At 47.6% G+C, this 25,183-nt stretch overlaps 1 protein-coding gene across 3 annotated transcripts in view; it reads left to right on the forward strand.

Annotated features, from left to right (window-relative positions):
* Window positions 1-25,183, forward strand: part of GABRQ (gamma-aminobutyric acid type A receptor subunit theta) — an 83,482-nt gene that overhangs the window by 19,729 nt on the left and 38,570 nt on the right. For all 3 annotated transcript variants that reach the window (XM_075007644.1, XM_075007645.1, XM_075007646.1), the window contains exon 3: window positions 7,647-7,714. In XM_075007644.1, coding sequence (XP_074863745.1) covers window positions 7,647-7,714 — 68 coding nt within the window. The remainder of the gene's footprint in view (window positions 1-7,646; window positions 7,715-25,183) is intronic.

The raw sequence follows: 25,183 nt of genomic DNA on the forward strand, positions 1-25,183 counted from the left end.
GGGGGAGCCTTTAGAATGCAATGCTGGCAGGTGGCTAAACTGGGTGTAACTGGGAAGAAATAAAGTTACTAGAAGTCACCCTCTGATGCAGAGGACATCGCGGGGGTTGAAGGATAAACACTCAAGCAAAAAGTGCTTCAAGCAGCTTCTGAAACCAGAGGAATTTGACTGCAGAGGGGCAGCAGTGACTAACTGCCCCAGCGGCTGCTTACAGGGGGCATTGTCCTGGGAACAGCTGCAGTGGCACTGGGTGTTCTGGGGAAGCCTGACTGAACTCTGCTGGCTGGTGCAGGGGTGCAGCACAGTTGTCACCAGTTCTTTCCCCTTTCCAGTGCCTATTGGGAGGCCAGTGCCACTGTCCCTACCAGCCTTTTGCAGTCTTCCTATTCCAGCAGTGGAGGAGCATGTGGGGACATGGCTTCTACACCTCCCCATCTCTACTCCCCACCCCCATTGCATTATTAATTGCAAATACTTCAAGGGGCCGGAAGGAATAAACTGGGATTATTCAGAGGGTAAATTATGAATCACAGTTGGGCCTGCTACCTACTCCCCTAATGCCAGTAAAGTGAATTCAGCCCTAGGAAATGTATGAGACCGATGGTATATTTGCCTGACTGGAGGGAGAGAGGGAGTTTATAGCTGAAGCCTGGGACCTTATTCCAAATCAGAGGGACAACAACCTCTCCCAGTGTAGTACAGCATGACTGTCAATGGGAGGCAGGTATGTGAACAGCTTGGGTCCTTTTGAAAATCCTCCTGTGTGCCTCTCTGCTTCTTTAGGTGTCCACATACCTTTGTAAACCTGGCCACAGGTACTTAGGCACACGCCTACCTTCAAGCATGTGACTCGCCCCAGTGAAGACAATGGATTGGCACTCTTAAAATGAAGTACAAGTTGAACATCCTCTGGATTTGCTGGCTACTGAACCAGAGAATTTGTCGTACGATGGGAGGTCAATATTGTCTAGCATATTACCAACACTGCCACTGCTCACTGGGCTCTTGGAAGGCATTTAGGGGTAAATTACAGCTAAATAACAGCACAGAACACTGAGAGCCAAGGCTGGTGGCTGGAAACAAACTTTATGGGACCATGGGAAACTTGGCCACACCCATGTCAGATGGCAGATGTTGCTGGACCGGAGCACTGGGCGCGAGGGAGTCAACCTCAATGTGCTTAGACACCCTGCCAAACAAGTGCCTGAGTGACCAGCGGAGGGGGAAAGTGTGTCTTGCAAAGAAAAGCCCCAGAGTTAATTTGCTTTCTCCTGCTTTTCGTTCTCGGTTTAAGCCTTCACAATGATACCTTGTTTTTATTCTGTGCAGGTGTTTGTCTACCACCATCTTTTAAAATCAGCGTCGATCTAGCTTCCCCTCTAATCCATCAATACTCATGGGTCGGCTTGTGTAGTGTATTGCAGCCAATTGATTGTTCTCTCTAGCTTCCAAATTTCCATGGGATTGTCACAATATCCCACATTAATCCCTGCTAATCCCTTAAAAAGGCCCATGGGATAACCTCAGTAAGCCTTTGCGTCTCATGGATGGCATTCCCTAGTTCCCGGCTTTCCCTGGAATAGTCACAAAATAATGATTGTTGTAGTTGTACCACCTTCTGAAGGGTCCCACAGCCATGCCTTGCAAACAGTTATGGGCTCACTTCTCCCACAACCACGACGCTGCCCTCCCTGGGCTGAAACACATCAGCTGTTCAACAGCGCACAGGAAGCTTCTGCAACAGTTGAGGGCAGGAAATGAAAAATACTGTATCCATTCAAAATGGCAGGGCAAATTTAGGTCAGCAGCTTGTTGGAATGTGGCCATCACAACAAGGTTAACACCTGTACTCTTGGAAAGAGAGTGAAGGGATATTAATAAGCACGAACGGTCAGTTTTACGTCTGAGCTCAACGGTGGCACAGCCATCAGTGCCGCGCCTACTCGTCTCCATGCTGGGTGATTGGTTCAATGCACAGAGATCCACAGACATCTTCAGGGCACAGCTAGCTCAAGCCTCTTTTAGCTTGTGAGAGCAGCGAGGACTGCAGCAAAACCATGGCATGATTATATCTGTAAGACTGAGATGCCGTTTTGTGATGTGAGTCCTAATTACTCCCTCAAACCCCACGCAGTGTACTCCACTGTGTCTTGGAAACAGCTCACTCTAACTTTCCATTTCCCACGGGACAGCCCTAATATTCCTCTTTATTAAATGAGTTGTGCAAATTGAGCAATCTGATTGGCTACTGGCCAAAAGCCAGGCTGTTAAGAGAGTAGAATAGCATCGGTTGGAGCTCATCAGTAGCCTCATCGCTTAGGGTTATATTGTGTTTCACCTGCCAGGAGTGCGGCTGGACGGGAGGGGGAGTGATGGGGGATGCACGGAGAGAGACTTTCTGTCCCCCGTCTTAATAAGAACTGAAACCCCGGTCAGCAGAGCCAGCAGGCAATAAACCCAGCCGCTCCTCACATGCTGCAAACAACAGCAGACATAGACTATGAAAAGTGCTGCACGGGAAATTCCTTGGAGGCTCCCATTTGGCCCTTGGAACAGCGTTCTCCCTATTTTTACCATCTATGGTCAGAATAAATTTTGTTATGTGCACCAAAGTGTATGTGGATGTGCACCGCCAACAGAAACAGTGGGTGGCTGTGGGTGCTCTGCTAAGCAGCCGGGCAGAACCTGAATCTCTGCTGTCTGGCCGTACCAGCTCTCAGCTTCCAGGGAATGCTGCCTTTGACCCAGGTAAGCCCCCGGGGTGAACGAGGAAGTGTCTCTCAACAATGAAGATCCCTAGTGAGCGGCTACGATTGACTCTGCTTCCAAAGACTTGGGATTTTTACTGGGGACAGAGACAGGACAATGGACCTGCCACTACCTTAGGAAATTCACCTTCATCTACGGGACTAAAAGCCTGTGTTTTTGGAACTGAATGAGTAGGCATCTAGGCCTGGCCCTCCAGGAAGGGGTAGGAGTTATACAGCAATAAGGCATGCTTTTCTGCAACACGTGCATTCATTACCCTGCCCTGCCTGAAATGCGTGGTGTTTGCACCACCGCTGTCAAGGCTGGAGTTCTGTTGCTTGGAGCATGAGTGTGGAGACATTGACGTTGGCTCTGACTTGGATTCTGACCTGAGCTTAGAACCCCAACCGAAGTTCTGGTCTCTGCTATTGACTTTGGCCCAGAAATCTGACTGTGAACCCCGACCATGGTCAGCCCCACGTGTGGGCCAGGATGCTCCTTCTGCTCCAAAAATGCATTTGTTTCGCACTCGAGCGAAAGGAGAATTTCCTCAAGTAGTTGCAGTAGCAAGTTCCCTATCCTGTCTCTGCCCACAGCCACCTGAAGGCAAAATAACACTCACTCATCCTGCACACCCACAACTAGGATATCACAACCAGCTTCCTTACCCCACCGAGCATCCAGCTCTGGGCCTTCCCACACCCACCCCAGCAACGTGGGACAGGGCCAACCCCATGCCCAGAACAGTGCAGCGAGGTGTAAGGCCTGCCCTGCCCTGCTCGGAACAGGGACAGACAGCGACAGGAATGCTGGTGGGGTGTGTTTTGTTATCATCCTCTGTACATGTTTGGTGTTTCTGGCTCTGGCCCTGGGTACGACAAGTGACCTGTGTTCTTTGCAATAGGCTGGGGGGGGATGGTGGTGAGGCTGGCTGTGAGTCACGTAAATACAGAGGGAATAAAGACAGGTTGAAAAGGGGTTGGGATGCTTAATGTGTATTTAAAGTTTGATTGTGTTGGCAAGGCTTAAGCAGGTGCTTGAGTGACCTAGCTGAACTCATTGCTTCTGAACGTCACCACAAATCAGAGAGACCCGGGATGAAATCAATTCCCAAAACACTTTGCTTCTGCTTTCCTGGCATATGATCAGCAATCGCTGCTCTGCAACTAGTAGCAACCCCTTCTGATGCTCAGGTACCTCGGCCCCAAATACTGGGCCATACAACTTTTTGGGGGGCATGTCCAGTATTTCTGAACTACCTCTATGTTGTAGTTAATATACACTAGTATATCGCTATCATACATTAATACAATAAGAGTTGGTGGATACTGGTACCGACACCTCCCCTTCCAGAGGAGTCCTCTTTTTTGAGACTTCAAATATGGTAACCCTATGGCTCTGCTACCTTGCTGATGCACCAGTCCCTGCTGGCGTCTTCCATGGCTTGGTGTTGCAGGGAGTAATTTGTCGCTGGACTTTACCAACCGCTCATTACCCTCAGATGAGCTCAGCTGTGCTGGGTGGTGCATTTTGATGCGGGGGGTGGGGGCAAGGGAAGGATGCACCCCTCCCACCCCATTCCTGCATAAGGAGTGGACTTATGCCGTGTGGACTCAGCCTTAAAAGTGCAGGCAGCTCATTTGGAGATGCGAGAGGGATTCTCATTGTCCTGCCCAGGTGTACATCCACTTAACAGTAAGCACCTGAGTAATCCCCTATGGACTTTACCTGGGTGTGTGACCAGGCAATGGGTTGTCACATGGGTAAAGGGGCTACAGAAGCAAAGCAAGGGTATCAGGATCAGGCTGTTAGCCATTTCAGAATCCCTCACTTCTGACAGCTCCTCTCCTTCCCTGGTCTCCATGCAAAGACTTCACTCACACTTGCTTCCCAGCCCCCTGGGAAACAAAACCCTTCAACCTCCTGGTTTGTGTTTTCAAAGGACACAGCCTTCTCACACTGATGGATCTGCAAGCTGCTGGCCTCCAGCAATTAGTGAGGTCTCCCACTTGGTACCGCAGTCTGAGCACACCCAATTAGAGCCGAGAGAGTCTCTGTAGCTTTGCGCTCCTGTGAGCCCCTCTCTCTGGCTGAGCCCACGGAAGCTGTCTTAAGCTCAGCTGGAAGTAGTGCTTTGTGGATCTTAAATCTATCACACATCTTTCTTAGAGCAGGGATTTAGGAGTCAGGAGTCCTGGATTCTATTCATGGCTTCGACACTGAATCACTGCATGACCTCCGGCGCTCAGATACCATAGGGATGAGTGTGGCATAAATGCCGAGACAGATAGATTAGATTAGATAGACTTTGTGCGTTTGATGGCTCTTTGTGTATCGTCAGTGTCCATTTCCTCTTAGGGTCCCCCAATTGCCTTTGTTATTTCTGTGGGTCTTTCACGTGGCAACAAGGGAGAGAAACATATTTTTTTTAATTGGTAAAAACTCGATTGTAAAACCACAAAAATGATCAGCGTGTGCGTAGAGGGAGAGTGGGGAAGAGCAAGGAAGAGGGAGTGCTTGGAGGCAGCAGTCAGATCTTTGAAGGGAGAAGCAGAGACACTGGGTTTCCAAGGCCAAGAGGGACCACTGTGCTCATCTGGTATTACTCAGGCCATAGAAATCCCCTGGAATAATTCTTAGAGCTTTTAGAACAACAACAAAAACATCTTGGTTTAAAAGTTGCCAGTGCTGGAGTATCCATCTTGACTCTTGGTAAATGGTTAATGACGCTCACTGTTAAAAATTGGCACCAGCGTTCCCATATGAATTTGTCTAGCTTCACCTTCCAGGCTTTCGATTGTGTAAAACTGCTTTGCTAGATTTCTGCAGAATAATCCACTGGCGGGCACAGGAGATGAGGACTCAGAAAACCTGGCCTTGTATTCCTAACTGTACTACACACCTGGGGTATGACCTTGGGCAAGTCTCTGTTGTCTCCTCCCACACTATTCTGTAAGTTGAAGGGGCAGAAAATGCATCTTACTAAGCAAATGAACAGCCACTAGTGTAATAAGGCCCTGATTTAACTGGTGGTCCCACAATAAAAACAGTGTCAGAAACCTAACAAGAGATTTTTTTTTCTTATAAAGCCTTTCCTTGTGCTCCTAATAGCTTCAGATGTGATTAAGATCCACACAGTTTTAAAAATTCACATGGCTTGTCTCTGCTGAGGCAGGCTACACCTTTCACACCTCACTCCACTTGAAAGGTGAGGGCACTCAGTGTTCGCCAAGCAGGCGGCGGCCGGTTAGTGCCCCCTTGGGCTCTTGGTTTTCTGAGCCAGCCAGACGGCAGGCTGAGAAGTCCCCGTCTCATTTCAGACACACAGCCGTCAGACCTCTGGTTGTATTCTTTAAAGCCCAGCACTGCAGCGTGACAGACTGCTTCCTGCTGCAGAAAGTCCGGCGAGCTCGCAGAGCCGGAGAATAAAGAGCGACCATGCTATGTCTCTTTAAGAAGATTTGGATAGGAGGGCCTCATTACAGTAGTTATTGATTCTTATGTTTTAAGTGTTATTCATGTCCCATTAAAGGATAATGTCTAATTTGCAGGCACGGGGTCTCAGTTACAGCATACCCAATCACAAGGAAGCTTTAACGTGACTGCTGGTAACACACAATTAATACATCTTTTCACTTCCAGTTTATATGGGTTCCCCTCCATTTGCTTCATTTACTTTTTTAGCCATTTTGTGATTACCTGTAAATATTTCAGCACTTGGAGTAACTAATTACTTGAAGAAAAGTCAACACCCTGGGTGGTAAAATGTCTGACCCCCTCCTCTTTTGGAATTGTGCAACAAACCGCTCGATGAAACACATACAAGAAGAGGTGCTTGGCTCCTGGCGGATGGTGCCCATTCGGATGGAGCCTTTAATCACCTCACAGAGAGGCAGACTTTTCTAATGGGCCACAGTGAGGGGATCAGATCTACCGAGATCACATTTAATCACTTCTTCCCACAAACCCATCCGAACAGCACTGTCCTTACAGAGAGCACTATTGGTGCTGAGCTGAAGCACTGCAGCTCGAAACTCTGCCACGTGGGTTTAGAACGTACTAGGGCTTTTTTTAATTAATGGTAACAGGGGCTTATGGGCAAGGGGAAGGGGCCCCCTTTGAAATCCTGGGAAAGTGATGCTCTTGTCACATCCCCTTCCACACCCTCTGGTCAGGTGTTGGCTTTTTACCTACAGGCGAGAGTGGCTCAGCCACTGAAGCCTCCTGTGAAAGGGGATGGCCACGTGAACTGTTTAGCCAGGTAACTTACAGCAAAAGGTATCCACACAGCTCGCTGGCCATCAGGGCAGAGCAAGACGGTACCTTGTTGCCAAGCAGATTAAGTCTGACGGTGAACGGAAGAGCAGTTCTTCATGGAGAAGAGACTGGGAAATATGGCATCGGCTTCCTCCCCAGATCTGCCCCCAGCGTGTGTCCAGCGCCTAACTACCATTGAAAATGGTTAGAGCACAGAAGAGCCAACGCGGCAAAGAGGGAATGAACTGGAGTGTCGTCTATCTGGTGTCACAGCGGCAGGATTGTTTGCTACATTTCCATGACGTGGCCAATCAGTTACACCTGTGCAAGCCCACCAAAGAGATGGGATTGTACAATTTCACCGGGGATAGCACTGGTAGGCAGTGGGCTACACACATTTCAGTGAGGGCCTCATTTGGCTTGCAGAAATTAGTAATGAAGGAAGAAAATCCAGCTTCTCTCTCAGTTCCTAGGGCTGGGAGTTAGAGAAGTCCCCATTTTCCATAGTCAGTTCAGAACTCCTGAGGTGGAAGGCCTATGAACCTCGCATCTCCAGCACTTTCCGCTGGTGGAGCTGCTTTGCCCAGGGAGCTGAGCTATTGCTTGTGTACTGTTCTCACCAGGACACTTTGTGTTTTCAGGTAACCCTGTTACAGTGGGAATGAGCATCCACATCTCCAGCATTGACCAGATTTCAGAAGTCAACATGGTAAGTCCAAAAAGAAGTGAAAAGCCAACAAAATGCTTATCCATCTTCTGCTCAGAATCACTAGCGCTATTGGAGTATTTTGCTTTTTGCAAGATTTTGGGAGCTAACACAGGAGGGGTAGCTAAATTCCAGTGTGTATAATTAAGTTCTGCTTCCTGGCACTTATTTTTCATTACTTCTCCCCAAATTATGTAGTACAGTTGGTGGCGCAGAATAAGTTTTGTGTCCTCCTCCAGAGATAGCTGCATTTCTGTGCCAGGTGAGGGATGTACAGTGATATATACAGTGATAGAAATTGACCAAGCTTCTTCCTGGATAAAATGTAAGTGTTCTGGTGTCAATGCTGTGCACGAAACAGGCCCAAAACAAAGAATGAGAATGGAGTGGGGCGTGGCAGATGAGGTTGAGAATATTTAACATGCCGTCTTCCTATCCTCCAAAGGGTTGTGTTCCTAGCACAGTATGATCCATGTCTTCGTCTGGTTCTGTGCACTTTCCTCCTCGTTGCCTCAATACATGATTCCAGCAGCCCTGTGCCATTGAGAATGTCATTAGCCAGAGTGCAGGATGCTGCAGAACTAACCCCATGTTCCCACTTGAGGGATGCCTCGCCTATGTTTGATGATGGAATTTGCCTTGGTGCAGCAAAGCTGATCGGGTGGCTGCAGGTGATGCTGCTAGCTTTCTGCTATAGTTCTGTTACCTATACTGAGTCTCTGCTTTGGCTGGATGTGTGTGCAGCACCAACTAAGCCCTTGTCTACACTAGCGATTTAGGTAGATGGAAGGCAACTTACATTGACCTGACTCTGCAAGCATCTACAGTAAAAGGCAGCTCCCATTGATGTAATTCACTCACTACACTGACTTAACTTCACCTCCGCAAGAAGCATAGCACATAGGTTGATGTAATTAGGTTGAAGCAGTGTCGGCAGAGATGCTGCATCCCTTATACAGGGTGGACCTCTCTAATACGGCATCCTAAGGACCTGACCAATGCCAGATGAGAGAATTTGCTGGACCACAGGAGGTCTTTATTGTCTAGCAGCATTACCAACACTCCCACTGCTCACTGGGCTCTTAGGAGATGTTTAGGGGTAAATTACAGCTAAATAACAGCACAGAACACCGAGAGACAGGCCTGGTTGCTGGAAGCAAACTTTATGGGACCACGGGAAACTTGGTCACACCCATGATAAGTGGTCATCCAGCTAACTAAAATCATGCCAGGTTACAGATGTTGCTGGGAAACAGAGTTCCGGATTGGAGAGGTTCAACCTGTATTAACTGTTGCTGCCTTTTGGAAGCTGTCCCCCAGCTTCCCACACTGACAATTAAATCAGTGTTAGTGGTCCTGGTGAGGCTGCACCACTGACACAAGGAGTGCAGTGTGGACATACAACATGATTCAGTTACTGTGGTGGCTGTGCATTGGGGTAACTTGGGTTGACTTAATTCTGTAGTGCAGACTTGATTTAAAACTCTCTGCATACCTTATCACAATCCATTATGCCTTTAGATGGAGAATCACACTGCATAGGGAATCTTTGAGAATGGCTGCTGGTTTAATTGTATCAAACACTCCTTTGGGACCACAGCAGGAGATCTTTCTGGGCATTGTAGACCTTTCTCCTCTCCTTTAGTGGTTAGACCTCTAAAGAGCATATGCATACATCCATTGCGCTTTTCCTCAATCACAGGGCTAGCAGTGGCATTGCAAAACAGCATGTGTCCGGTGACTGCTGCTTCGAACACTTGCTTTATTGTGTTTCAGAGGCTGTCTGGGAAAAAAAGCTGTGTTGTCAGAGATGGAGGTGCCTGTGCTGAGACAGGCTGGGCAGGTTTAGCTTTGGACTACTGGGTTGGTGCTTCTCTCCCTGTTCAGGAAAGAGATTCCTGACTCCAACAAGCTGATCCAGGGGGTCAGTCCCTTGGGTTTCGGGGCTATGTGCCTCTCCCATGTTTCCTTCCCCATATGCTGGAAGTTGGGGCCGTTGCATTAGCATTCAACAAAGGACACCTAACTGTTTCTCCCTCAGCCCTGGGGTCACCCCCACAGCAACTTTTCTTCAGGAACTGCTGCTTTCGAAAGGCTGTGTTTGGTGGGAAGGTGAAGGAGACATTGGCTAGCAGTTGATCCTCTGTTATCTCATTTTTGAGCTATGTAGAAGAATTCCAGTCTTACCTAGAGCTGCCTTGCCAGTGCAGAGAGCTGAAAACTTTTGTGTCTCAATGTTCCTGTCCCATATCTCTGGGGCTGGACACTCCTGTCTGATTTCAGTGCCACTACACGCTCCACATGGCGTAAAAGGATTAAGTAGTCGTAGTAGGGCTCCTGCTCCTGAGGTGCGTGTGGGGAGGTGAGTAGAAGGGGGATCTTTTGGTTTCAAATATTCTCTCCACATGGAATGGATTGGGCCAAATTCAGCCCTATTGAATGGAGTGTAAATTGCATCCATGTGCATCAGTGTTGAGCAGGGTGGATAAAAATAGATGGCTTTTTAAAAAGAAATTGAAATATCTGATTTTTTTTTAAATCGGCTTTTTTTATTTTAATCTGATGTTTTAAAATCATCCATAAAATACTAAATTTCTCATTTAAAAATAACAATTACAGTTAAATTTCATCACAACATCCTACCCGTACATTGACGGTCTCATAAACATGAATTAATGGCCCTAGCCTGGCCAGCCTACCTACCAGCTCTTGCTTCTTGAAAGCTCTGGGCTCACACTTTCTGTTTCTCTGCAGACTAAAAAGTGACATGTGCAAAGAAAGACACAAACTGGATTGCATTGTTTTTGTTCTGTGCTTATGTGGCGGTGGATGTTGGCCAAACACAGCAGAGAAATTAATTAAGACATTGTCTTAAAGACAGAGATACAATAGATAGGAAAGGACAGAGGCAGGACAGAGAGTAAAAATGGAGTGGACTGAAAGGAAAAGGGAAGACATTACTCAGCACACACACACAGCTTCCTATATTCCCCCATCCTTTTGCCACAAAAACTGTCCTGGCTTCTGAGCGGAAGAGAGACCCTTGCTGGGAATATTTTGAAGGAATTTGTTCCCTGGGTAAAAAAGGAAAACGTGTCAAGTGTAAGCAGCGCGGGAAGGTGATACAGGGCCTAGCTACAAGAATCTATTCTATTATAAAAGGAGAGCCGGCTGTCTGTCCATCCACCTGTGCAAATGTAACCATGAGCATTCTCCACCCCCACCCCATTGCAGTCACTGCAGACCCTCCCGCTTTCGTCTCTCCCGGCTACCCCTCTGTCCTCACTCCTCCTGTCCCCAGACCCTCCCACTGCCCCCCGACTGCAGTCGCCTTCAACTAAAGCCCTCTTTCCTTAAAACTCTTCTTGCTACACCTCTGTGCTCCCACCCTCCTCTGTGCCCCTCCCACTACCCCTCCCAATAGACACCCTGCCAGGTCCCCAGCGTTGAAGCTGCCGGCTCCCAGCCCCAGGGCTGCTAGGCTTCCCCTAGCCCAGTTCCATTTGTTGGAGCTGCTGGTGGGACTCCCCACTCTGGCATCCCAGCCGCAGGGCTGCCAGGCTTCACCTGGCACTGGATCCCCAGGACTGGAGCTGCCAGAGGAGCTCTGCACTCCAGCTGGATCCCCAGCCCCAGGGCTGCCAGGCTTACCCCAACCCAGTCCCCTTAGCTGGAACTGCCGGTAGGGCTCCATGCCCTGGCCAGCTCCCAGCTCCAGGGCTGCCAGGCTTCTCCTGACCCACAGATTCCAGTCGGCGTCTAGCCCCAGGGCTGCCAGTGGTCTGCTGGCCCCAGTCAGATCCGTAGGGCTGAGGCTGCTCGGCTTCCCCTGGCCTTGGCTGGATCCTCTGGGCTGGAGCTTCCAGCGGTCTCCCAGCTTGGTAAGGCAGCCAGTCCAGTCCCCACAGCATGCTGCCACCCAGGACCCTCCAGCCCGCCTCCCGAGATGTTAGTGAGGAGCGAGTGGTGCCGCCCAGGGGGCGAGGGGGCAGTGCAGGATGCTACCGCTGCCACCCATTAATGCCACACAGCCCAGGGTCACCACCTCCTGGCACCAAGTTCTGTCGCCAGTAGAGCAGCAAAGCCAACACCTACAAGGGGGAGGTGGTGATGCAGGTGAGCCCCTTATGTATGCAGTACAGAGAGCAGCAATTAGAGAAGTCTAGAGTTGTCAGTTGCCGCTGAGTGTCATGTTACCTAAGGTATGGCCAGGGCTTTTTTTCTGGTGCAACTCACCGGAATGGAGTTCTGGCACCTTTTTTTCCAGCCGTACGTGGCGGGGCAGCTCCAGCCATGCAGGGTGGGGTCCCCCCAGCTGCAGCGGGGTTCCCCCAGCCATGCAGCGGTGGGCTCCGGCCGCTCTTCCGGTGGCAGTAGGCTCAGGTGGCTCTTCCAGCACTGGAGGCTCTTTTGGTGAGTTGTGGGCTTTTGGGGGGTGCGGGAGGACTGGGGCTGGGGGAGCCTGGCAGAGGTGTGGGCAATAAACCCTCTATTTAATGGACTTTCAGCTTTAACAGACACCCCTCCGCCCCCCCATTAGTCCATTAAATCGAAGGTTTACTGTATTTTCATTAAAATTGACCACCCTAAACTCTCTGAAGAGTCATCAGACTTGAGTTCCAGCACCGTTTGTCTGAAAAAAAAAAAAGCACTGCATACGGCCCTTATTTTGGAACATCCTAGCCACAGACCATAATGGTGATGCCCTAAGTCTATTCCCTGTTTTACTTCAGCATAACTCAGCTTTTGCAAGGGAACTCCATTCTATACAGTAAACCCTCAACATACGCAGCTTCAGGTTGCATGTAACTCGCTTTAACGTGAGTTAAGCACAACTTGATGCTGCTCTGCAGCCCCTTCTCCCTGCCTCCCGCCAGTCGCATGGCTGTCAGCCTGACAGCTGCGCCCCTGGGGGAAGGCAAGAAGAAGCGGCCAGGAAACTGACTGGCTCTGGTGGGCTGGTCAGTTTCCCAGGTCCTAGAGCAGAGCTGAGAGGATCTGGGAACCAAACGGCAGCCTGGTTCTCACCTCACTCCCCCGACTTGAGTGAAAATTTGAGTTACGCGGGAGTTGAAAGAACACAACTCCCGCGTAACTCGAGGGTTAATTGTACTTTCTCAAAAAACCAAAGTGTCCCTGTGCTCCATGAGCTCACTCCAAAATCGAGTGGACTCTAAGCACAGTCAGTCTTATCTTTCTCGATAACTTGATTTAAATCAATGATGTTTTTAGGTGATTTAAATCACTGTGATTTAAAGCAATCCACACCTGGACTGGATTTATCTCATGATAGAATCATAGAATCATAGAACACTAGGACTGGAAGGGACCTCGAGAGGCCATCGAGTCCAGCCCCCTGCCCCAATGGCAGGACCAAGTACTGTCTAAACCATCACCGATAGACAGCTATCTAACCTGTTCTTAAATATCTCCAGCCATGGAGATTCCACAACTTCCCTTGGCAATTTATTCCACTGTTTGACTACCCTGACAGTTAGGAACTTTTTCCTAATGTCCGACCTAAACCTCCCTTGCTGCAGTTTAAGCCCATTGCGTCTTGTTCTATCCTCAGAGGCCAAGAAGAACAAGTTCTCTCCTTCCTCCTTATGACTCCCTTTTAGATACCTGAAAACCGCTATCATGTCTCTCCTCAATCTTCTCTTTTCCAAACTAAACAAGCCCAATTCTTTCAACCTTTTTTCATAAGTCGCATTCTCTAGACCTTTAATCATTCTTGTCGCTCTTTTCTGGACCCTCTCTAGTTTCTCCACGTCTTTTTTGAACTGTGGTGCCCAGAACTGGACACAATACTCCAGCTGAGGCCTAACCAGCACAGGATAGAGCGGAAGAATGACTTCTCGTGTCTTGTTCACAACACACCTGTTAATGCATCGCAGAATCATGTTTGCTTTTTTTGCAACAGCATCACACTGTTGACTCATATTTAGCTTGTGGTCCACTATAGTCCCGAGATCCCTATCTGCTGTAATTGTTCCTAGACAGTCTCTCCCCATTCTATATGTGTGAAACTGATTGTTCCTTCCCAAGTGGAGCACTTTGCATTTGTCCTTATTAAACTTCATCCTGTTTACCTCAGACCACTTCTCCAATTTATGCAGATCACTTTGAATTATGACCCTATCCTCCAAAGCTGTTGCAGCCCCTCCCAGCTTGGTATCACCTGCAAACTTAATAAGCGTACTTTCTATGCCAATATCTAAATCATTGATGAAGACATTGAACAGAATTGGTCCTAACACAGACCCCTGCGGAACCCGACTTGTTATACTTTTCCAGCAGGATTGAGAACCTTTAAGAACGACTCTCTGGGTACGGTTATCCAGCCAGTTATGCACCCACCTTATAGTAGCCTCATCTAAATTGTATTTGTCTAGTTTTTTTGATAAGAATATCATGAGAGACCATATCAAATGCTTTACTAAAGTCTAGGTATACCACATCCACTGCTTCTCCCCTATCCACAAGGCTTGTTATCCTATCAAAGAAAGCTATCAGATTAGTTCGACAAGATTTATTCTTTACAAACCCATGCTGGCTGTTTCCTATTACCTTACCACTTTCCAAGTGCTTGCAGATGATTTCTTTAATTCTTTAATGATGCATCCATGTTCTCAGATTAAACCATTTGCACTGCACGGTCCTGCACAGACAACCCTGGGAATGCTGTCCTGAGGCTTGCCTTTACCATGGACAAGTTGGATTTCCCTGCAGTTCAACCCTCAGCTTACCAGGTGGTACATGTGCTTTGCACTGCTGCTTCTGATGACTTGTCTTGTGGGACAAACTTGTAACTCCAGTATAGCTTTCTGGCTGCCATTGCTGTAGCATGTGAGCACCTCACAGTCTTTAATGCATGTGTGTATTTGGGTGCTTGTACTCCCCTAGGGCACTGGAAGTTAGGGTGAATGATTTGCTTGCATGGTTTTGCTCAACATCTGTGGCAGGAGATTAAATCTAGGCCAGTGGTTCTCAGACTGTGGGTTAGGACCCCAAAGTGGTCTCTGGGGCTGGCTTACACTTGCTGAGGTCTGGGAGCAAACCTGAAGCCTCAGCGCCACTGCCCAGGGCCAGATCTGATGTTTGAGCCTCACAGTCTGGGGCTGATGGGAAAGCCCAAAAGCTTCCACCCAAGGTGTCAGGCAGTGCTCCTTGTAAGCTGTGCATTTGTCATTGCCACCTGGTTGACAGCAGAGCGCCTATAGCTAGGGTTTTGAGTTTTAATTGGTGGTGCACATTGGCACAGGCCTCGGTACACATAAAAAGTTACTCTGCACATGGGTGGGAAAAAATCTGCACATGGAAGGAAAAGATTAAAGGGAACATTTGTGCCAGGGCTCAGGTTACAGGTCCTCTGCCAGGTGCTGAAGTCCTTGGACTTCACTTCTGGCTCATGCACCTGGGCTAGGGAGGCACAGGGAGGCTCATGCCTTTGGTCCATCCTCCCGCCTGGCTGGCGCTGAGCACGTCTGTACTGCATCCATAGAAGAGGGCGCTTCACCTCTCTGCTTTAGCTATGGCTAGTCCATGTCGGCATGAGAGTCAGCTGTCTGCTTCCCTTTTGGCTACACAGAGTCTTTCTTAGGAGAACTGTTCTACCTGTGTCCTCACTGGAAGGGCATTTCTGTCTCCCACATGGAGGATGACAACAGCTGGGTCCTTTTGCCGTTCCTCATGGGACACGTGACTTCTGCTAGGAGCGCATCCTGCCTGCCTGTGCATGGTACCCTGCAGCATCCATTTCCTGCCTGTGCCTCACAGACCACTCAGGCTCTTACTGGGGGAGCGTGGCTTTCTCTTGTGATCACTTCTCATACGTGTATATGGGGGTGCGGGGGAGAGGGCACTTGCTGAGAGGTACTTTGTCAGCCCTTGCTGGGGATATCTGGTTCTGCTTGGGAAACTCATTGGCAGAGATTTCTTCCTCCCGGTGCTGGCTCTATGGGACTAACTAGACGGCTGTTCTTCCGAGCTGTATCTGTTATGTCAACGTCTCAATGGGGCTGATTTTTCCCCGGCTAAGCTGAATCCTCCAGTTCTTTCTGGGTTCAGCATGATACACTGGTCCAATGGACAGGCCACTAGACTGGGAGTCAGGAGACTTTGGTGTTCTTCCTGTCTCTGCCACTCAACTGCGGGGTAACCTTGGTCAAGTCACTTCCCTGTACTGCTCTTTTCCCGTGCCATCCTTTGTCTGTCTTGTTAATACAGACTAAGCAAGATGGGAAGGGGAAGGAGCTTCATCTTGTACCTATGTTTCTGTAAAAGGTCTGGCATGATGGGACCCTAATTGATTTGAGGACCTTGAAGTGCCACAGTAACATACAGAATGAGAAGGGAGCAAGGATAGTTTTATTCACAGTATGGTGTGAGCTTCTGCATGGAGCAAGTTTTGACTTTTTGCTCCCCATGCTAGGGAGCGAATCTCCCTGGGGAAATGTCTCTGCCTTGCCCCTGCTCTGGGCACAGGGATATCTGCAAGAAAAACAAGGCATTTCTCAGCACCATGAGAGAGCAGGATGTAACCGTTCAAGGAATAAATTAAAGGTGCACAAGTGGAGCTGCGTTGCCATGGAAACCAGATAGCTTCTATTGTTACACAACCAGCCCTGTTCCTTACTGCCCCTTGCAGGATGATTAATTAATCTGCAAATATCCCTTTCTGGCACAATGGGTGCTGCTGCGATCAGAGAGCCCCTCACCTGCCAGGCCCCTTTGCTGTGTTTCTTCTGTCTCAGGGCTGCGGGTTGCAGCAGCTTGGGCACAGAGAGAATGGTGGTGAATGCTGGAGGTTACTGGCTGCTGTGCTGTATTCCACAATAAATTAGTTTCCATCAAGATTCCAGCCAGATACAATGCTGCAAGGTGATGCAACCCAAGCAACAGTAGTTTTCTGAGCACTGTTACGCTGAGGAGATGATGCTGTAATATCTCAGAATAAAGAGGGGTGGAGGGGAGCATGAGGAGCGGAAGGTATCCTATGTGCAGTAATGTAGCACAGGCAAAACAATTGTGTGTCAGGGTTCCACGTTCCCAGATGCTGAGCTGTGATGTGGTAGAGCAGCTTGTGTTGTGTGTCGGTGCTGGAGGTTCCCCAGATGCTCTCCCGTGATGTAATAGAGCAGATGCAGTTGTGTCTCGGTGCTGGAGGTTCCCAGATGCTGTGCTGTGTTGCTGCAGAAGTGATACAGTCATGTTTTAATGCAACAGGTGCCTGGGTGGAATTGTAATATCTTTTCAGTGACATTATAATTAAAGTGCCCTTCTCAGAAAAATGACTGTGGGAAAAATAACCCCTTCCTGCTCACCAGAATGGCTGGCTGTGTGTGCTCAGACTCCCATCCTCTGACTTTACTCCTCAAAATAATGTGTTATTCCTATATTCCCCCTCTAGACTTGCAGAGCCAACACTGCTAAGGTTTCTGTGACATTTAACAGGGTTGTTTGCTAAGTTCCAACCAGTTACACTGATAGAAACACCAGTGCTGAATGTCATGTACCAAACCAGCCAGGCGTATTGATTAAAGTTCTGCTAACCAAATACATCCTTCATTGTGGGTGACAATGCAAAGGAGGAGTATAGCTTGACTCCTCTCAGATCCCAGACTGAAAAATAAAATTGTGTAAACTTACTGCACTTGATCTAGAAATCATTGAGTACAGAGATGGGCAAACAATGGAAATGCCTGTGAATATTGGTAAAAGAAATCTGCTGCATAAACTATTTCGCAGGTGTTACATAACCAGCTGTGGAGGCAAGACAATAAATATGGGGAGCCATCATGCAATTTCTGTGGAGTGTGGCAGAGGGGAACCAAGGTGGTTAGAAAACTAGATGTCACCAGACTGGATTAGTCCATGAGTCCATCTAGTCTGGTACACCTAACAGTACCACGTGCTTCAGAGGATGTGGTCAGCTACGGAATAACCTGGCCCAGAGTAAAACTTCTTTCCTAACGCCCATCCTTTAGAAGCTGGTGTCAGCTCTTTCTCCTAAGATTAGTTTTGGAGATGAAATTCCTCCCATGTGTTTTCATGCTGCAATTCAGTTAATCAGGAAGTTCATAAACGTAACATGCCTTCAGCTGTTTGTGTTACCTGAGCATGTAAATTGGGAAGGACGGGGAATCCCAAACCAACCATCTGTGCTTGAAATAAAGAAAAGACAATTGCCTCCCTTTAATTTTTCACTGGTCTGCCTCTCTGTTGTACATAAATGTGTGAAGCTTAATAACACAACAAACTCAAAAGCAATATACAAGTGCTGTGGACAGCAGAATGTCAGGATCCACCTGCTCTTCCTGCTTTTGTAACTTCTGGTAACTCATAAATTTATTCATCCTCGGATGCACTTGTACATCGGCACTATCATTGTCTGAGTTTGTCATACCATTACCTTTAAAATTTTATAAACCTAGGCGCAGGTGACAAGTTGAAAAGTTAGAGGAGGGTTATTGTTGCAACAGAGAGGGGCAGCCCAGAGCTTCCTGGTGGAAAAATTTCCTAGCATTGTGCATGGAGATGGTGAGTTGTGCAGGATATTCACAGTACAGTTGCTTGACGAAGGTTTGCAGTGAAATCAATTAGAATGCAGGGGCAGGGAGTGGGAGGATCAAGGTACCTTGCAGGACTGAACCTGAAGGCTGACCGTCTCCTCTTGTAATGGCTTTATGCTACCCTGAACTGTGTGCATATTCTTGTGAGTACGCTGTCCTTCGTCTGTCTGAACTAAGAAGGTAACATATTGTGCCTGCTATTTTCCAGTCTCTAGAAACTTATTTGAAAGCCAGGTTTCTTCCTATGAGGCAAAAGCAACAGTCTTCATGCAGGCAACATTCAGTGCATGCCCAGTAGAAGTTATAAACAGAGCTGCTGTTGCGATAGCTGATTTCACGTTACTAGGCCTGTATTGTAACATGGGAGCTGAGGGTACGTGTAGGAGGTGAGGGTTCTCAGGACCTTGAAGGACCAGGGCTATGGTTCCTTGATTATTCAAAACCAGGGATTGTCCTTTATTTTTTATGAGGATTTATCAGTCTATCTCTGTTTCAAATGTGCCTAGCCCACTGGTGGTATCTGCCCATATTAGGCTGACCAGTATTTTGTATTCTCACAAGGAATGTGCACATGGACAGGTAGATACATTGGAGGGAAGGGGTAGGGTCCAGAGTGACCTAGACAAATTGGAGGATTGGGCCAAAAGAAGTCTGATGAGCTTCAACAAGGACAACTGCAGAGTCCTGCACGTGGGACAGAAGAATCCCAAGCATTGTTACAGGCTGGGTGCCGACTGGCTAAGTAGCAGTACAGCAGAAAAGGACCTAGGGATTACAGTGGATGAGTGGCTCGATGTGAGTCAACAGTGTGCCCTTGTAGCCAAGAAAGGGGTACATTAGAAGAAGTATTTCTAGCAGATCTAGAGAAGTTAATATTCCCCTCTGTTTGGCACTAGTGAAGCCTCATCTGGAGTATTGCATCCAGTTGTGGGTCCCCCAGTACAGAAAGGATGTGGGTGCATTGGAGTGGGTCCAGCAGCGGGCAAAGAAAATGATTAGGGGGCTGGAGCACATGACCTACGAGGAGAGGCTAAGGGATCTGGGCTTATTTAGTTTGCAGAAGAGAAGACTGAGGGGTAATTTGATAACAGCCTTCAACTTCCTGAAAGAGTTCTCTAAAGAGGATGGAGAGAGGATGTTCTCAGTAGTGACAGTTGGCAGAACAAGGAGCAATGGTCAGAAGTTACAGGGGAGAAGTGTAGGCTGGATATTAGGAAACACTTTTTCACCGGGAGGATGGTGAAGCATTGGAATGCCTTACCAAGAAAGGTGCTGGAATCTCCCTCCCTAGAGGTTTTTATGTCACGGCTTGACAGTCCTGGCTGGCATGATTTAGTTGGAGTCAATCCTGCTTTTGGCAACAAGCTGGACTCAACGACCTCCTAAGAGCCCTTCCAGCCCTAGGATTCTATGATTCTATGGTTTCCTATTCTTCCTCTTTGGTTCTCTATTATTATTTTCACTTTAATTTTTGTATGTGGGTTACCACTGCTGTGCAGGATGAGGCTGGAGAGAAGTGAACGCTATAAGGAATGGAGATATTAGACTCTATGGCTGAGAGGTATTTGGTCCATGCACAAAAAGGCAATGGCATAGGCTGAGTCCTGTGGCTGTGCAGAGTGGAAGGAAGGAAGGAAGGTCTCTCACAAACTTGTGCTCTTAATAGACAAACTTTCTGGATGAAATCCTGTCCCCATTGTTGTCTATGTGACTTTTGAAATTGACCTCACTGGAGGCAGGATTTCAAGTTACCATTAATGAAAAACAGGTTGCTACAGGTTGAACCTCTCTCATCTGGCAACCTTGGGACCTGACCGGTGCTGGATGAGAGAATTTGCTGACCCACAGGAGATCAATACTGTCTAGCAGCATTACCAACACTTACTCTGCTCACTGGCTCTTAGAAGGCCTTTAGGGGTAAATTGCAACACAGAACACTGAAAGCCAGGACTAGTTGTTGGAAATAAACTTTATGGGACCACAGGACACTTGGCTACATCCATGATAAGAGGACAGCCATCTCACTACAATCATGCCAGATTACAGTTGTTGCCGGACGAGAGGGTGCCAGATTAGAGAGGCTCAACCTGTACAAGGATTCAGCAGTGATAGTGATGACCTATCAAAGACTGAGGAGTATGTTTCATTAGAGAGTCTGTAGTCCTCTCTGTCCTTTTCACATACATGTTTCTGGTTTTTAATTCACGTCTTTAAGCAACATCTTTAGACAGGCTTTTCTTTTGAAAAGCTCAACTAGGGAAATTACATACAAATACCTTGGTAGAAGTAATGTGTGTTAGTCTCTCTGCTCACTCCTGCTTGATGCCCAAAGGTTTTAGAATATAGAAGCGCTGAAGCATTTATGTCTTGGTGTTAGAAGTTCTTAATGACCCACTATTCTATTCCAGGGAACAAGTAATGCCCACTGAAGTTATTTAATGTGCTCTCATAGCATTCAGGAATCTCTGGCTCTGTGACAGGACTGCATTACCTGCAGTATATTCTAGCACAGCATCTGGGAACTTCTTGCTCAGAATATTAAGCACTGCTGGAGTGTGGGCCAGCGAATGCAGTCATATGCTAGAAGTGACAAGCTGTAATGTACTGCACGTTGAGTAGTCGTGTCACAATGCTGCAGGTCCCTGGAAGTGGTAGGGTTGCCATATAGCAGAGGACGCTGCTCTGTCTTGGGGCTGGGGATGGTAATGCAGATGTGTTGCTAGGGAATTCCCAGCTGCTTTTACCATTCACTCGTCGATGTTTACTTGTGAAGTGGCTATTTTACATACATGCAGCCATATCTCTCCCAAAAGAGAGGGCTAACAGAGAATGAAAAGGCTGATCCTGTACAAAGCTTGCTTCCTTTGTGTACAATTGCCAGCCCCGCACACTACACTGCCACGCTAACAGCATGCGTACACACCTGCCATCCTTCGTGCAGCTTAGTTTATTTCGCTTCTCCTGGACTGTGATGACTAATTAAAGATCCCCAGTGCACATCTTCCCAGAGAAGAGCAACAAGAGTAATTAAAGGACTAAAGAACATGAGCTATGAGGGAAGACTGAACGAATTGGGCTTGTTTAGTTTGGAAAAGAGAAGGTTGAGAGGGAATGTGATAGCACTTTTCAAGTACCTAAAAGAGTGTTAGAAGGAGGAGGGAGAAAACTTGTTCTCCTTGACCTCTAAGAGTAGGACAAGAAGCAATGGGCTTAAACAGAAGCAAAGGAGGTTTAGGTGGGATATTAGGAAAAACTCCCTAACTGCCAGGGTGATTGAACACTGGAATGAATTGCCTAAGGAGGTTGTGGAATCTCCATCACTGGAGATATTTAAGGGCAGTTTAGATAGACATCTGCTGGGGATGGTTTAGACTGTGCTTTGTACTGCCCTGAGGGCAGGGGACTGGACTCAATGACCTCTTGAGGTCCCTTTCAGTTCTAGTGTTCTATGATTCTCCAGCAGTAAGGAACAGCCAACGCATGGTGGATAATATCAACAGGGCCCCTGTCATCTAGGAAAAATGGAATTTATATGGTTTCCCCAAATCAAAAGTAAGGCTGGACAAATAAGGGATGAGGAAAATATGGAACTCATTTCTAGATGTAGCATCTTAGAGCAGTTTGCTAGGGGATAAGCTGCTATGCAATACAAGTAAAGAATCTGGCCTAATGAGAGTTGAATGCAGCGTAAGTCCATTGTTGAAGCAATGTGGAGGAAGCTCACGTTTGAACAAACATGGTGACTGAACTGCCTTCTCCACCTTGGGGACAGAGGGATCCTTCTGTACTACAATTAGGGGCATTTGGATGGAGCAGGGTGATAGTGTGTTCCTCATTAATAAAGCAAATAGATGTGTGACATTCTGCGGTGCTCCCGCTTCACTGGCTTGAAATTGATTATCACCCACAAACATGTTGATTGTATCCCTGGTTTGCAAATCGGAAAATAGGTCAGTGTTACTCAGTGACAACAGAGACCAAGTGAGCGTTGCCATATTCATGGTCATTTGAAAAGGTCAGAAAAAGAGTCAGTTATCAGTAACAGATTTTCAGAGTAGGTCAACTCCATCAAGAGTTTGTTTTCTTCTGTATTTCAGTTTTCTGCTCTCTCTGAATATTTAATTTCTTTAATTATTTGTCATCTGCTTGGCTGTCTAACCCCTAGGTTCTTACACAATACATCTCACCATAGTACCTGTGTAAAACTGCCCAGATATTGCCCTCCTGTGTCTCTTTAGATTCCTCCAAATATCCAACATTTTGGTTTGGCTGGAAGAAGCTCCCACAAAGTTGGTCTGTAAAATTAAGGAGTTAGCTTTTATGTCATTGGGAGTGGCTGGTGGTCCGTATTTCTCATGCTCCCATGATCAGGCTCTTTGACTGGACTTCTGTCATGGATAGCACATTATTTTGTTCCTTATCCATGTGATCCCAGCTGGAATCAGGAAAAACCAACTTGTGAGAAAATGAGTAGGGGTGAAAGTTACTGGAACTTTTCTGAAGTCTTTAATAAGTTGGTTCAAATTCCAGATAAGAGTTCAGGGGAGCATCATATTTCATTCAAAATGCCTTATATCCTCTATACTGTGTATCACAAACTTGCCAGCTCTCTGTGTTCTGTCTGTGTTGGATCAGAAGAGAGGATGCAATGAAGAAAACATATGGCCCTATATTTTTCCACAAATTGGAAATTCATCACACGTGTTGGGTGTGTGCTTCCACAGGAATTGATTGCAAAGAGCCCAGGTTGGGTCTTTGGATTAGAATATGATTGTCGCCGTACACTCATGTATGATGTGCTACAGAACACAGAGGAGGACTGGCCCGACAATCTTACACTGCAAACCAGAGAAAGCACAGTGCAATAAGTCAAATGGAGAAGGGTCTGGAGAGACCAATGGGAAGAAGCCCATGGTAGGACCTAGGAAATAATGCGTGGAAGAAGAGCTGGGTTTGGGAAACAAGAAGTGGGAGACTGGCATGAGAGGGAGACAAAGTACAAGAAGCTGCATGAATAGGTGGACTAAACCAAAAGCTGGGGGGGCGGGGGCAGGCTGGTGATCAAGGACTGTTAGTGAGGAAGAGAGAAAACTGCATCATTTGATTGGTACCACCCTGGCATTCCGCAGCAGCCCTCTGGGAGCGTGATCTGGGGGCTGGAGATGAGGATCAGGACTTTTAAAGTCGCCGCTGGATGTCAGAGGTCCCGGAGAGACTGAGCTCAGCAAGTCAGGGATAAGAACACCTGATTCCCAATAGAAAGCCATGCAGCTTCTCCCTGTGGGCACTGGGAAATTTCCAGCAGGGTTTTCATTGTTCTTGGACTAGCCGTGCTGCCTTGCTCCAAGTTTAAGCAAAGGGGACACTGCTCTGGAAGATGTCCAAACCCACCTCTTTGCTCCCCCGTCCTGTAGGGGAGTTCCATATGCCTCTCGGTCTCAGTAAGGTACACGTTTATATTAGACACACAGTGGCCATCCTCTCAGCCCCCTCTGCTGTGCTGGAAACACCAATAACCCTGGTGTGAGACCGTAGCTTCTGGTCCCTGGTCCCCATTCTAGGCCCCAGAAATAGCCAGGGATACCTGGTAGAGGAGAAGCCCGGTGCAGGACTTAGTTGGTTGTGTATCATATGAGATAATTCCACTCCATTGCATGTCTATAGCAACTGCATAACCACCCTGGGCTACCTGGACTCAGATCGGTCTGCCTGGAGTGGGATTGCAGCTGTGCAAGAGACCCAGAACCCCAAAGGCAGTTGTTACAGCACCCAAATGGGCAGGATTGGCCCGGGAAGGGGGCACTGGTTCAGCACCCCTACCAGGCACCCTCCTCCCACCAGGCACTTAGGGGGGGTGAGTGACAGAAGTCCCAAGGGTTTCTTCCCCCAGCCCCCCAGTCTTCTGTTAAACTGCTTCTATCTGCCCACATCCCTGGGCATGAAGGTGGCCCAAGATTGTCTGTCGTACAGGGGATGTCTTAATGCTCTCCATGACACCAGAAATCTCCCTAGGTATAGCTGTAAATAGTTTGTGGAGCGTGTGCTCAAGAATTTGTTGCACCATTCCCATGTTGTGTAGGCTCAATAAAATAGGTGGTGTCGCATATTTCAAATGGCATCCTCCGTCCAGCTCTTTTCTTGGAGCTTTGCCTTTGACATGCCCAGATTGCCTGGAACCACAAGTCCAAGCACTAGAAGGATTGACTCAGCCCTTGTTCGTTCCAGTGCTGATAACCTGTGTTTCGTGCATCTTCCTGATAGGGTGGCTTCCCACATGAGATCATTCTTAGTTCACGTTACACTGTTCCATGACCCTCACAGTGAGAGTTTATCTAGGTTTCCTTGGCCAAGATTTTCCTTCTCCTTGCTGTGTGCTGCATTTCAGGGGTGCTACAGGAAAGGGCCAAGTGATTTGGGATGAACTGGGTTATGTAAAATTCGACGGTTATCTTTCTGCTTCTGTCCTACCTGGCTAACCTTGAGATGGGCACTTGTGCTGTCCTGTATTCCATAGCATTCCTACAGTATTTGGAAATGTTGCCGAGTGCTGTAGGTGCCTGGGTCACAAGCTCTATTTTGTTTGTTCCTAGTATTTACACAGACAAAGCTCCTAATGCCTTTTTACCAAAAAAAAAAAAATTGCTAAATTCTAAAGCAACATTCCACATCTCTACTTCTTTCAACAGCAATGCCAGAGGGTTCTGGAGGAACACGGTAGAATGCTCAAGTGTTTTCCTGACTTGGGTGAAAGCTTCCCCTGGATATGGACTGTCTTAAAACTGAGTAAGATCTCTGGTCTCTGGCCTATAGATATCCCAGATATCTGTAGACCGAAAGCGTACAGCAATGGGATGTGGGTGTGCTTGTAAGCATCTCAGTATAGAAACCGGTTCGGAAT

The sequence above is a fragment of the Carettochelys insculpta genome, chromosome 13 (assembly GCF_033958435.1).
Source record: "Carettochelys insculpta isolate YL-2023 chromosome 13, ASM3395843v1, whole genome shotgun sequence".
Taxonomy (NCBI): domain Eukaryota; kingdom Metazoa; phylum Chordata; order Testudines; family Carettochelyidae; genus Carettochelys; species Carettochelys insculpta.